Source organism: Pan paniscus, chromosome 3, assembly GCF_029289425.2.
Source record: "Pan paniscus chromosome 3, NHGRI_mPanPan1-v2.0_pri, whole genome shotgun sequence".
Taxonomy (NCBI): Eukaryota; Metazoa; Chordata; class Mammalia; order Primates; family Hominidae; genus Pan; species Pan paniscus.
Window position 1 is genome coordinate 62,004,267 of NC_073252.2, and position 14,704 is coordinate 62,018,970.

At 35.7% G+C, this 14,704-nt stretch overlaps 1 protein-coding gene and 1 long non-coding RNA gene across 2 annotated transcripts in view; one reads left to right on the top strand and one right to left on the bottom strand.

Moving 5' to 3' along the window:
- LOC117979984 (uncharacterized) overlaps positions 1-14,704 on the bottom strand; it is a 377,942-nt gene that overhangs the window by 188,364 nt on the left and 174,874 nt on the right. The window lies entirely within an intron of this gene.
- The window catches only part of TMPRSS11D (transmembrane serine protease 11D), a 63,122-nt gene continuing 54,101 nt past the window's right edge, over positions 5,684-14,704 (top strand). Inside the window, exon 1 of the mRNA XM_057302092.2 lies at positions 5,684-5,760. Coding sequence (XP_057158075.1) covers positions 5,753-5,760 — 8 coding nt within the window. The 5' untranslated portion in view covers positions 5,684-5,752. The remainder of the gene's footprint in view (positions 5,761-14,704) is intronic.

Here is a 14,704-nt window from a genome sequence, read left to right on the forward strand (position 1 = left end):
TTCCTTACCACAGAAACAATGATAAAGGCTCTTCCTTATAGTACCTTTTTCACCCCTTTCCTTCTGAGTGACCCTGGTGCTTCACTGTGTGGCATGGTGTGCACCCTCCTCTTGGGAACTGTGAGTAACAAACTGTCTTTTCAGTGACAATCTTCTCCTGATTTGTTAGCCTCACCATACCAAAATAAAAAACAAATCTACAGTTAAAAGACAGATACTCATACTCTTTGCAGTTAAGCACCAAGCTTTATCTTGAAGAAGGATCTGAAGGATATCTCCATGTCTGCTGTAAGAGTGAATTTTGTAGCAGCTGAAACACAGTTGCAGTATGCAGAAAGCAGTGACGTTTTATTTATTCACTGAATAATTCAAAAATTATTCAAATACATTATTTGAGTAATTTATATAAATTATTTAAATTATTAAATGAATGATTAACCCCATGCCACATAGGGATGACAGGCTCTGAGAACATAGCAATCCTTTCTTTTGTGGACTCTATTGTCTACTGTGTAGACAAATTTCAAAAAAGTGTGCTGAGGCCAGGCACAGTGGCTCACTTCTATAATCCCAGCACTTTGGGAGGCCAAGGCAGGAGGATTGCTTGAGGCCAAAAGTTTAAGACCAACTTAGGCAATCTAGCAAGACCCCATCTCTACCAAAAATTAAAATATTAGCTGAGCATGGTTGTGCACACCTGTAGTCCCAGCTACTAGGGAGGCCAAGGTGGGAAGATTGCTTGAGCCCAGGAGTTCAAGGCTACAGTGAGACACAATCATGCCAATGCACTCCTGCATAGGCAATGGAGTGAGACCCTGTCTCAAAATAAAATAAAATAAAAAAGTATACTAGTGTTGTAATGAGTATAAGAGGAGAAGTAAACTGATGTTGGATCACACTGCAGAGGAACCAACCTACCCAAAGAGAAAAAGCCTACAAGTAGACCTTAGTGATCATTCTGATTTCGGAACTAAGAAAAAAAATTATTGAAAGAGGTAGGAAAAGATAATCCAAGCTAAAGGAACAGAACTGGAAGGGATAGAGAGATAGCATATTAAAGTAACTAAACGAAATTCAAGTGTAGAGTATCAGAGGTATGGTGGGAATAAGCATGAAAGGTGGGCAAGGGCCAGATATTACAGAGCGTTGCCACCCATGTTAAGGAGAACACATTCTATCTTAAGTGTACGGGAAGCTACTGAAGAGTTTTTAAAAGAATAGTAACATAATTCAATTTGTAATCATCATTCTTGCAGCTGAGTAAACCAGAGTGGGAAAAGGATTAGAGGCAGAAGGGCTAATCAGAAGGCTGTGACAGTAATCAAGCTAATGATTACAGTGGCCTGGAGTCATGTGGTGGCAGTGTGGATGAGAGGGAAAGAAATTGGTTCAATAAATATTTATGTATATAGGGCACCAAGAAAAGAGATAGAGTCAAGGATGACACCTTAGTTTGTTAGGTTTCTGGGATTCAAAACTGGGTGAATGGGAGTGGACTTGTGGAAATAGGGAATACTGGAGAAACAGGTTTAGAAAAAGGAAAGAAGAAGACGTGAATACAGAGCACAATGAAAAGATTAGCCTCCTGAGGGATGAGAAAACCTCTTCTGCTAAAACAGGAAGAATATGGGCAGATGGGTACAGATCTGTAGACATGATAGCAGGAAGTGGAGGGAGTGTCCATCTGAAGGCTTCTCTTTTGTTTTTCCAATAGTAGAAAGGTAAGTCATCTGTTGAAAGCAAGTGCAGTGAATAAGGAATGGAAAATTCATACTGGGGAAGAGTAGAAAGATTTGAAATGGTTTTAATAAACCCTATGCTTGACATTGACCAGGGAACCTAGCTGTATTGCTAGGCAGTATTGAAGGGCCAGCTAAGACCAATAGTCATAAATTTATAATGTAATAATTCTTAAAATAGATACTATGTAGTATCTATTTTAATACATAGTAGTATCTCTTTAATAACAGAGTTTATCAGCCAGACCCTCCAGTAGGTGAAATAATGTATGATGTTGCATACTAAATGTATTATATTTATGTGCTCTGATTGCTTTTCTCATTGTGGAGAAAAATTACAAGAATAAAATTTGTGAATGCATGCAGGAAAGTGAAAATTACTCATCATATAAGAAAACAATTCTATGCAGCTCAAAGGGGACTGATGCAGAGAACTTAGGAGAGGGGTAAAGGATACACACTTCTTCCTTTAACAAGATTAAAGAATGCCTCTAGTCAAGATGTTTCTTTGGCCTCCTATGGTTAAGTGCAGGTAAAAAAAAATTACTTGTAGAAAACATAAGAAAATAACTGTCAACATGAAAGCCATCACAGGTTGTAATGAGTGTTGGATTTCTTAAACCATGTTTGTATGAATGCTTTAGGAATAAGACCGATTTGTAGAAGCAAAAGAACATGCCCATCTAAGCGGGGGGGCAGTATTTTGGAAACATCCAGGACCAGTTCCAAATTGTATGAGCTCTCCACTCCCTAGAGATTATGACCCCTACACACACACACACACACACACACACACACACACACACTGCCTTGGGAACAAGTACTCTACGAACTACTGAACATGACAAGTGCTTTACATTTATTAGTTCATTTGATTTGATTTGACTAAATGTAGTTTTTGCAACTCTATGAGAATGGTATTTTAACTCAATTTTTACATGTTAAAAAAACTCTCAGGCTTACAGAGATAAATAACTTTTCCTGACCTTGCTGGGTAGTAAAGAGAAGAGTCAAGATTTTACTTAAAGTGTACTCTAACTCCAAGGAGAATACTGTTTCTACTACATCATGCCTTCTGAATAGACAAATGCCTTTGAAAAATGGTAGAATGTACTTGTACCTTTGCCTCCAACTACCTGCATGTCATAAGCCACAAAATTATATTTAGCCACACTTGCAAAATCCAATTATTACCCAATTTTAAAATTTACATTTATAACAAATATAAATAGTTGTATTTAAACAACATTTATAGCTTTCATATGGTGAGCACCTCCATTATCTTTTTTTTTTTTTCTATTTTTACAGTAACTCTGTGAGGGAGGTCATGACGAATATATTGTCTACCATAGACATATGACTGTGCTTTCCTGGACTTGATGACTAAACAAACTTCAAATTCAGAAAAACACTACTGGCCCACACCTTCTCAGGTCATCTGCTTTTTGGTTGTTTTTTTCTGCTAATATTGTTATGACGGTTACATTGAATGATTCATACTTCCTTCTAAACGAAGTGTGTTAATACACATTTGCAGGGAAATATGTCCAGAGTTTAAGATTTCATGGGTCTCTTAACCACACTCTCTCCCCATCAGCAGGCAAAAGAACCAATCTTAATAGTTCTTACATTGCATAGTTCATCTTCCAGAAATATAAATGATCTCTGCTATGTCCCTGAAAACTGTTCCTGTCATTCGTTCTCAGTCTAGCTGCCTTGGTTTTGTGACTGTTCAACCAGAAGAATAAAATCAGCCTGTAACCAGAAGGCAGAGGACTCTTATATTTTTTGTATAACGTGATTCTACATTTCTCATTCATGCAATCTCTTAAAAAGAGAATAGGTCAAGGCCTATCCTGCCACTCCCTGAGGATCTAAAGATGAAGAGTCAACATCTTTAAACTGGTCCCTGTTATAAACAATTCCTTTGCCTCACAAACCATAATTTCCTGCCCCACCTCCCTTTCTGTGTTGAGCTCATCATGCGGGAAGTCACTTTCAGACTGAATTCAATTTTCCCCATGCCTTTCCCCCGACTCATCCCCAAGTTCTGTTGTGAATAGTAATAGGGCACTGGGATCTGCACTAATACGTTAATTATGAGACATCTAAACAACATATGATGACTAAGTACCTACGTGGTAAAAAGGCCTTTGCTGCTGAGTATTCCAGGAAATAAAGACATACAAGAAAGAGCATGCATAATTAGAGAAAATTTCTGTAAGCAAAAAACAGAAAATAACACTTTAAATCCTAGTAAAAATTATTAAAACAAAAGTATAATTTTATAAGCCATTAAAATATTTAAATCACTTGGCTCAATAAGCCTCTTCAGTTTATTCTGAAGAAAAATTCAACTGCAGGATGACAAAGAAAAACTATGTTTGTGAAGGTGGTCATTCAAAGAATCATCTACAATAAAAAAATAGAAAATGTCTAAATTCTTCACATTAGAAGATAACTTTGGTGCTTTATGATAAGTCCATTCAATGTAATATGATTTACCTTTTAAAATGCAACCATTAAAACTGCTAATAATTGATGAATCTTGGTACCATATTTGTGTTTTAAATTATATAAAAATACAAAGTTATAAATATATAGCTACTAAAAATAAAAATTAGTAATAGCGATATATTTGTGAAATAATATTAAGTATAAAAAGCATAATACAAAATTATATACCATGATATAACTATATTTAAAGGTACTTGAAGTTAACATGTAAAATTTAAAAATGGTTTGTTTAGGTAACTTTATTTTTTAAACTTTTAAATCTTATTATAGTTATTTATTTATTGCTAAAAAAACAATGGCAGAATGTCAGGCATGAGATACTGTATGTAAAAAATATATTTGGGAAAGGTAGAGTAACCACTTATTCCTGTCTCTGTTGTTTGATTTGCACATTATATAGAAAAAGTCAAGTAACTGAACACATCTGAAGTTGCAGTATTGGAGTAAATTTAACCATTAGTTGTCAGTGCTTTACAAGATGAAGTCATAGAATTTTATAACTCAGAGTCCTCTAAGACCTCCTGATTCAGCTTCCACTTTTCTTAGTAGATACATGTGACTTATGGAGAAATAAGTAAATTTTTTCCCTTAAGCTACACAATTAGTTGGTGAAAAAGCTAAGACTAGAATTCATATTGTACTAATAATAATATTGTAATAATTCTATTACAAGTTCCAATTCTTTAGCATTCATTAGTTCTCACAAAGTAACCCCAGTATAACCTTCCAAATTTATATCCTGCTTCTTTGCAATGTTAGACAGGAATGCCCTTTTTCCCCTCCCTGCGAGTCTTGCCTGCTTTCTTGAGCTCTCCATCCTTACCCTAACACCCTACACACTCATACTGTCTTCTTCTGTCTGCTCCTCTTCTAGTAGCAGTGTGTTAGAATACCTTTTTCAAATGATCATATTTGGAAAAAAACAAAGTGGATTTTAGTTCCAACTATTGTGTTTGCTTGTCTTACTTTGTGCATCTACTCAATTATGCTCTGTTTCATATACTATGAGAAAAACCGCATTTAATCATACAGACGAGGGAATTCAGAGGTAGTGCCCATTAATGTACGGAAAGTATGTTCTGATGGTTCTTGGCTGGCTGTGTTGAGGAATGAGGTGTATGACAATATGATAACATGAGCAAAATAAGTGTCAAATCCTCTTGAACTAAAAGTGCCTCTACAGTTGTGAAGTAGTCACAGGCTTTCACAAAATACCTGTCTATTGTAATTGTGTTTAATCTCAATTTACCAGAATAAATAAATTTCTTACTAATTTGTGAAATTCCCTGTCTATTTCCAATTATCTTCCACAAGTCATACTATTGGTTTGTTGATTCCCTCAAACTTGTTTAACAAGTTAGATTTTAATTAACATGAGATTTCCTCCTTTGTCCTCAACTATAGATCACACGTAATACATGAGAGTCATTCATTTGAGTGGGAATCTCAAAGCAGTTGAGTAGGCAGAAAAAAGAACCTCTTCATTAAGGATTAAAATGTATAGGTAAGTCCTGTTTTTGTCTTTGTAGCTTTAAAAGTTTTACTATATCTTACAGTATGGGAAAAATATAAAGAAGCTTAGCAAATTTTGACTGTGTCTAGCAATCTTCTAGTTACTTCTCTGAAAACTTCATTGAAACTCTTAGATATTGTTTAGATAATATGCTTGATATTATTTCCATAAGGTACATAGTTGCTTAACTGAATTTTTTATAAAACAACCACAAAAATACTTAGCTTAGCGTTATGACAACGTATCTTTAAATAAGGAAGTGGTTTTGTTTCTCATGTGCAACATTTCAAAAAGTGGTGTGTGGATTTTAAAATTGCAATCAGTAAACAATTCTTGTGTTGTTTGGAACTTTTCGAGGATTCTGTGTTTTGACTTCCATTACAGTTTTATTGCTAGCTATTAAATAAATATGCCATAAATCCTAAAGTACACTTTTAGAAAGTAAAGACGGTATTTTTCTACTTTTTATATAGTTGTGGAATTATTTTCAAGAAAGTTCTTGCTAACATTTAAGAGAAAATAATCTCTCTCTGGTTTTCTTTTTAGTTAATGAATAAGTATTTTCATATACTTTCACATAAAGAAAGCAAAAAGTTGTGAGATAATCAAGTCACACGTTAAAATCTCAAAACAATGAAATAATTATGTAACTTGGTATGTTTATGTGTGCACTTAAGTGTATATATTATGTATATTATTTTTCTATGACTACAGGAAAACATGATACTGATAAGTCATGCTGAAAGGATCAACAAAAGCATGAACAATGTGTTAGCTATAATAAGTGCAGCTGAATTTATTTTAAATCTCCTGAACATTGGAAAATTCAATCAAAAGTCAAACCATTTTAAATAATAAAAATATATATACAATTATATGCACTTGAATATATATATATATGAGTGAAAAGTGGATAGCTGTCTAAGCTTCCAATGATAGAAGAAATAAAATTATTTCATATTCATGTAATAGATACAAGAAATGTATTAAAGTAGCTTAAAAACCTATGAAGTAATTTACATACTGAGTTTGTTCTTATTTTATGTGAAAAAAACAAATCACAAAATTGTATTTACTCATCAACTACTACTTTGTAAAGCTATACATGGGAGAAAGTCTAATAAAGAACATAGAACATTAATCAGGTTTGTTATACTAAAGCAGTGAGTTTATGAATTATATTTTTTATTGTTCTTAAACCATCTATAAGTGTAATATTATTTGGGTAATATAGTGCATTGTAAAATGTATTTTGCTGAAATATTTTAATTTTAAAGAAATTACTCTGATTTTAAAATATTGCCCTTATAAGCAGTCAAGTGTATATCAAAACATCATTCAATGGAAAATAATAAAAGAAGACATGTAAATAATACAAATCCTGAAAGAGTTGTACAATTTCAGAAGGCTTTGAATCAATCAAATTTCTAAGTTGATCCATCATTGTACAGGAAATTTGACACTCAATCAGAGCCAACCTTGCCAATTACAAATAACTCTTCTGTGGAATTTTGGTTTCTAAGGATCACACTTTTTGGAATATTTTATCTCTTTAATAGCCTGTATCTACTACTAATAAATAGCAGCTAGGTATTCATATCATATAACAGAAGGAAAATTAAATTGTACAATATACTTTTTTTAGGTAATTGTAGGTAATTTTGGCATAATTTTAGATAAATCTTCAGGTAATTCTGAAATACTTTTGGTTGAAAATTGGCTGCCTTGGATGGTTTGATTGCTTTTTTATAAAAATTAAACTCCCAGCTCTCTTCCATGCTGCTGCAAGATGAAATGCTCCTTTCTTTATCTACCTTCTTCCCTTGTCTGAAGAAGGAAATCCTACCGTAGGGCCCAGGAACCTGAACAGCTGTGTTACTCATTTCAGATTCTTGGTCACTCTAGATTTTCTCAGGTTCACCAAGGGAATATCTGTGCCCACCAGATTACATAAAACATGTGAGATGAGGTTTGGGAAATAGGATAAAGATTTATAAACTGGAATTTGGAATGTAGTTTATGGAAAGATTTAAGGTAAATGAGCATATCTCAGCTCAGGGACAGACAAGTCTTAGCAGGACTCCTCCTACCAAACAAATCTTGTTTCCATTTTCTTCCCTTTTGTCTGTGCTCAAGACATGATTAACTGACTGCAGAGACATGCCAAAGACAATCAGATGCCCTGCCTTCCAACAGTCCAAAAGAACCTGAGACAAAAGTCGGCGGGGGGAAGAGCCAACGCTGTCAAAAACGCATTCCAAATTCTGCCTGTTGTTTCAATCCTGGTTTTTGAACTGCTATAGGAACTCAGAAAAACATGCTTAAAATTGTAAATCATTAGGCAAAGAACATATTTCTTCATAGAAATTAGGCAGGTGGACACCAATTTATATTTACAGTCATGAAGCCCAAAATAGTGCATTTAAAGTACAAGTTGTTGCCTATAAAATCTTGGGCCACATGCTAAAACAGCTGCTGCATTTGGCCCAAATGTTCTTCTAATGATGGTGTGGGATGGGCCTGCATACAGGAAGATCAGCTGCAGTCAGTCATCTGGGATTATATATTTTCTAGCAAATTATCCCATGCCACTGCCAACTTGTCTTCCAGAAGGCACTCCCAATCTATTTTCTCAGTAATTCATTGCTTACTTAACACACTACTGCAACTCCCAAATTGCTATGACTGGCACCCCTAAAATAAGTCATAAGGAAGGGATTCAATATTTACTGTTGTAAGGGAACCTAAAGTTATCGAATCCAATTTCTTAAAAGGTATTGCTCCCATTTGAAGGATCCCATTCTTTTGAGCAAAGAAGACTTGGCATGATTTCACAGTTTTGGGGAGTATTCCTTCTCTAGCTTTAGTATATGCTCATGACATGTAAAACAAAAGCACCATCCCAAATCTAAAGTCATTAATTGGATAACTGCCTAAGATAGTTGTAAATAAAAATGGACTTTGGAAAAGTTTATACTGATGAGTCATTCAGCAGAAAGAAAAAGCAGATTCTATGGAATATTTATAATATCCATTTGCCAGAGGTTTGAACAAGTGTATCAATGATTAATAAAATAATATATGCGCTCAGGGCTCAAGACAGTGGAGCAATAAGTCATTGATGGGCATGGTGGTACAAGTATTCCCTGTATTCCCTGAAGGCCGAGGTAGGAGGATCACTTGAATCCAGAAGTTCAGTGTTGCAGTGAGCTATGATCATGCCACTGCACTCCAGCTGGGGTGACAGAGCAAAAACCTGTCTCAAAAAAAAAGATTAAAAATTATAAATAAATAAAAGCCACCAAGTATATTTTTCCTAAACTAGACAAGTTTTTATTCTGAGAAGTTTACTTCTTAGCCAAGATATCTACCTGAATTTAATAGTGCAAGAATAAATTAAGATGTAATGTTTCCTTCTCTGCTGAATATTTGTCAGCATAAAGACACGCCATACTATCCCCAGTTAAAAAAAAATCCCTCCCTTGACCCATATCTCCTGTCCAGCTATTGTGTCATTTCTCATCTCCTGCTCTTAAAAGCAAAACTATTCTAAAGATCTGTCTAAACCTATTGCCTCTATTTTTATTTTCTTCCTCCATTCTCTCATTTTGCTTTTTAATTTTTTATTATTAAACACATCACATTTAAAGTCTAATTTTAAAAAGTGAACCTCTTGGTACGAGACATCTATTAATAAAAATAGCATCACCAGTATCTTAGAAGACCCCATGGGCACCTCCTGTCTATGAACTGACCTTTCCCCACCTTTCACAATGTAACTGTTACGTGTCATGGTATCTTAATTTCTTTCATTTTCTTCATGGTTTCACCATGCATGGATATATTCCTAAAAAACTTATGGTTTAATTCTGCCTGCCTTTGAAAGTCATATAAATGAGATCAATATTATATATGTTATATACAATAAAGTGTGCATAGCTTATTCATGTTCATAGCTGTATAATATTTCTTTGTAAGCCTGACCCATAACTTAAATATCCACTTTTCTAGTATATTGCCATTACAGATAATGTAGCACTGAATAGTCTTACACAGGTCCAATGGTACAAACATGCAAGAGTTTCTCTTGGATATGTTCCTAGAAATAGATTTTCCGAGTCACATGGTGTATGCATTTTTATCTTTAATCTATCCTCCCTTTTCTCAGTGCAAATAGTTTCTGATCTTCACAGCTCTGAAATAGCTCTTGTCTTGCTCCAAATTGCAAAATCCAGTGGTCAGATCTCAGTGAGTTTACATAATCACTCCACCAGAGACCATTCTTTTCTTGAAACGTGATCTTCACAAAGCTTCCAAAACACCATTCTTTCCTGGTTTTTTGCTTATCCCATGGGTCAAACTTTCTCAGTTTCTGTTACTAGATTCTACTAATTTTCCTGTCCCCAAAGTTTAAGTGCTTTTCTTTTCTTTTTTTTTTTTTTTTTGAGACGGAGTCTCGCTCTGTCGCCCAGGCTGGAGTGCGGTGGCCTTATCTGCAAGCTCTGCCTCCCGGGTTCATGCCATTCTCCTGCTTCAGCCTGCTGAGTAGCTGGGTCTACAGGCGCCCACCACTGCGCCCGGCTAATTTTTTGTATTTTCAGTAGAGATGGGGTTTCACTGTGTTAGCCAGGATGGTCTCGATCTCCTGACCTCGTGATCCGCCCTCCTCGGCCTCCCAAAGTGTTGGGATTACAGGCGTGAGCCACCGCGCCCAGCCTTAAATGTTTTTCTTCTTCTTACATTCTGTGTGATTCCACCAGTCTCATGGTTTTCAATATTACATAAGCTAATGATTCCCTAGGACATTAGGGAATGTCCCTAATGTCCCTTAAGTCCACTGTCATTCACTGGAAAACACAAAATGCTCTTACTTCAAAGCAACTTTTAATATCATATGGCAAAATAAACCATTTTGAATCCTAAATATCCTAGTGCTTTATTTCTACTTATACATCTTTTATGATATATATAATTACTCCATATATGTTTTTGGAGACAGAGTCTCCCTCTCTCCCCAAGGCTGGAGTGCAGTGGTGCAATCTCGGCTCACTGCGACCTCTGCCTCCTGGGTTCAAGTGATTCTCCTGCCTTAGCCTCCTGAGTGTAGCTGGAATTACAGGCACGTGCCACCACGCCCAGCCAATTTTTGTATTTTTAGTAGAGACGGGGTTTCACCATGTTGGTCAGGCTGGTCTCAAACTCCTGACCTCATGATCTGCCCACCTCGGCCTCCCAAAGTGCTGGGATTACAGGTGTGAGCCACTGCGCCTGGCCAATTACTCCTTATATTATACTTTATTCATTCATTCATTCATTGAGTGTCTAATTTGAGTGAAGAGCTGTTAGGTGCTAGATATACAGCACTGGAACAAAAAGGCCCAGACCTTTTTCTCATGGTGCTTGCTGGGAAGACAGACACTAAAATACATTAGACAAATACCTATCTAATTATAGTTGTGGTGGTGCTATGAAGAAAAGTTTAAGGACTTTGGGTAATCAAGATAAATGGAAACAACCATCATTGAAAACATTTACTCTGTGGAAATCTCAGTAGAGCAAAAGGTAGTCTTTACTGAAAACTAAAAACCTTCCAATCCAAAAGACAACTGTTCCAGTGATTAACATGGAAATATATAATTTCATTATGATTTGTTTAATACGATGACACTGAAATAAGTATTATAATAGTGAAAACTAAACCAGTCTAGAAGCTCATGGAAGACTTCTCTGAGGAAGCATTGTTTAAGCAGAAACTTAAAGGCAGGCAAGAAACAGATCATGCTGGTTTTTGAAGACTATATTAAGAATCTGGGATTATATCCTCAAACACAAAATTGTTAAAGACATAGCAGGGCAGAGATGTTACTACATTAGAATTTTTTTCTTTATAAATTACCCAGTTTTCATTTTTTATTATACTTTAAGTTCTGGGGTACATGTGCAGAATGTGCAGGTTTGTTACGTAGGTATACATGTGCCATGATGGTTTTTAAAAGATGATTCTAGCTTCATATAGAGAACAATCTCTGTGGAGAAAGGAGATATCTTTTGATGAAGGGAGACTAGTTGGAGGCTAGTTCAGTATTTCAGGAAAAGGATAAACGTGGCTTGGATAAAGTGGTGGGACTTGCAATACAATTTGAGATATGTCTAAGAAGTCGAAAGAACCAGATTTGACATTCAATTGGATGTGAGGGATGAGAGAGGTGTCAAGTATAATTTTCAGGTTTTTCACATGAGTAACTTGGTGAATTTTGGCATCGTTTACTGAGAAAGAAAATGCCAGAAAAGGGCCTATTTGACGGGGCAAAGGAAGGTTGTGAGAATCAGAAAGAAGATGATCAATTCAGCTTTGCAAATGCTGAATTCTAAGCACTGAATAGAGATACGTGAAAGATGCAGCTGGATATTGTAGTCTGAAAATCATGTACAGATCAATATTTCTCAGGTGTAATTTTTGGTTTATCTCTCTCTGAATCCCCCAGGCTACTTGTATAAAATGCAGAACTCTGAGATGCAAGACCAGACCTACTGAAATAGTCTGGGTGGGTACTGGATTCAGTACAGGAATTTGCACTTTTCCAAGTCTTCAAGTAATTCTTACGCACACAAAAATTTGAGAACCATTGGCTTAGATGGTAATTGAAACTGACTGAATGAGATCAACTAGAGAAAGGAGAACACCCAGGACAGAGCATGGAGCAACACCAGACACTTAGGTTGACTAGAGGAGATGCAATTAGCAAAAGATTTAAAAAAAAATTTTTTTTTAATTATAGAATATTTTAAAGATATAACGAAGTACAGAGCACAATAGAATGAATCCTCATACCTATCGCCCGTTTCAAGTTACCACACCTCAGCAGCCAGTCTTATTTCCTCCGTCACCTACCCACACCCAAAAGATATTTAGAGAACAGATGGGGTCAGAAAGAAAAAGAGTATGGAATTATGGAAATCAAAAGAAAAAGAGTGTTTCAATAAAAAGGGATATTCAAGGGTGGGAAATGCTGCTAAGGGGGCTATGTAATATCCTTCTTCAGTAAGACATGAGTACTTCAAGGGAAGGACAATTATTTGGCAATTTAAAAAATGTCCTAAGTGCTTGGCAGAATATTGCAATAAGTATTCAATAGCTATTAGTTTTCCCAACATTCATTCAATAAGCACTGTATCTATAGAGCACCCACCATGTCTTGGGTTGCAAAAAACAATAAGGCTTCAGAAAAAAAGCACAGACAAAAAAGTCAAGAGGTCTAAATGCTGGCCCCTCTGTGGTACCACTTAATCTCACTGCAGATCACTTTATTTATCTGCATAATAGCAAAGTCAGAGTGGATATTTTTGAAACTCTCTTCCATTGCTAACATGCTATGATTCCACAAAATGCTGTCAATCTTATAAAATGTTATTATAAAAATATATCATGTCGTACACCTTGAATATGTAAAACTGTATTTGTCAATTAAATATTTTAAAATAAAAATAAAATGTATATATTCTATTGTATGTTTAAAAATATATATTATTTTTAGCCAAAGTTAGGTTCTACATATAGAAATACTACAAAATTTACAATTTATTGAACATACAACAGAATCTAAGTACTTTATAAACAGTATCTCATTTAATCTTCACAACCCTCTGAGGCATGTGACTATCTCCATTTTATGAATGAGGAAACTAAGGTTCAGAGAGGTTTTGTTACTTCCCAGTGATCACATGGGTCTGTCTGATTATAAAACTCATGGTTATTACTATTGTAATATATTACCTTTCTGCATTGCCTGTGTAGTAATTAAAAACACAGGCCCCTGGACAGGACTAGTGTTTCATAATAATCTTTATATAAAAGAGAAGAAAGAGTAAACAAGTACATTTGTTCAGGAGACAGAAAGAAATCTCTTTTTTATGTGACTCTTTGTGCCAGTATTAGATTCCATGGCAAGATTCACAAGGTAGACAGAGCCTACCTTCCATCATCTAACCTATCCTTTTACTGTACAGATTCACTTAATGCACAGATCATTAAATACTTTGGGAGATACAGCAGAAAACAAATCAGTCAGTGCTTGCTTTCGTTTATTTGATTTACCAACCACTGACATAGGGCCAAATGCCAGACATTATTTGAGTTCTGTTAACAAATTTTTAATTCACTGGACTCATAACAAGGAGGTGGGTACTACTGTCACTTCCGTTTTGCAAACAAGGAAATTGAGGAGTTAGGTGACTTCCCAGGTTCACACAGCAGATAAATGGCAGAAATGGGATTTGAACCCAATTAGTCCAGTCTCAGGGTCTGTGCTCTCAGCTGTGCTGTCTCTCTCACGGAACAGTTTATTTGTAGGGACGGGTTGCGGATGGGGAGACAGGTAATAAATATATGAGCAGACAGACCTTCCAGGGGAATAAAGTGTTTGCAAAGATTGAGAGTGTGTAGGAGTCGTGGGAGGATCTATCCATGGGCTAGCCATGGGAAGGAAGAAGGAACCTTCTTGTTAAGAAGGGAGGATGGAGAGAACGGTGTGAAGGTGATGAAGAAACTTGCTGATTCTTCATTCAATGACAAGGAAGAAAACTGAAATCCAAAGAAGGGATTTGCCTCCTGTTGAGCAGCTTTTTCTGATTACAACAGCTTTCCCCTTTCACCCTGCCAGTATGCATACTGCCTCCCTGGATAAGAGAATATATGTGCAGCATTTTTCATAAGCTCTGAGGAACACATTGTATAGGCATCAAAAGTATTCATTCCATAGACCTCGGAACTCCGTTCATTTCATTATAACACAAAATCCTCCTGGGAAAATAAAACTGAGAAGCTTGATTCTTTCCTGTGTTTCTGAAGACAATCTAGGCAAGAAGCCAGTAGGATTAAATTCAGAAGGGATTGAATGCAAGATGTTGTTTTTAAAAATATATTGATGCAACTAAA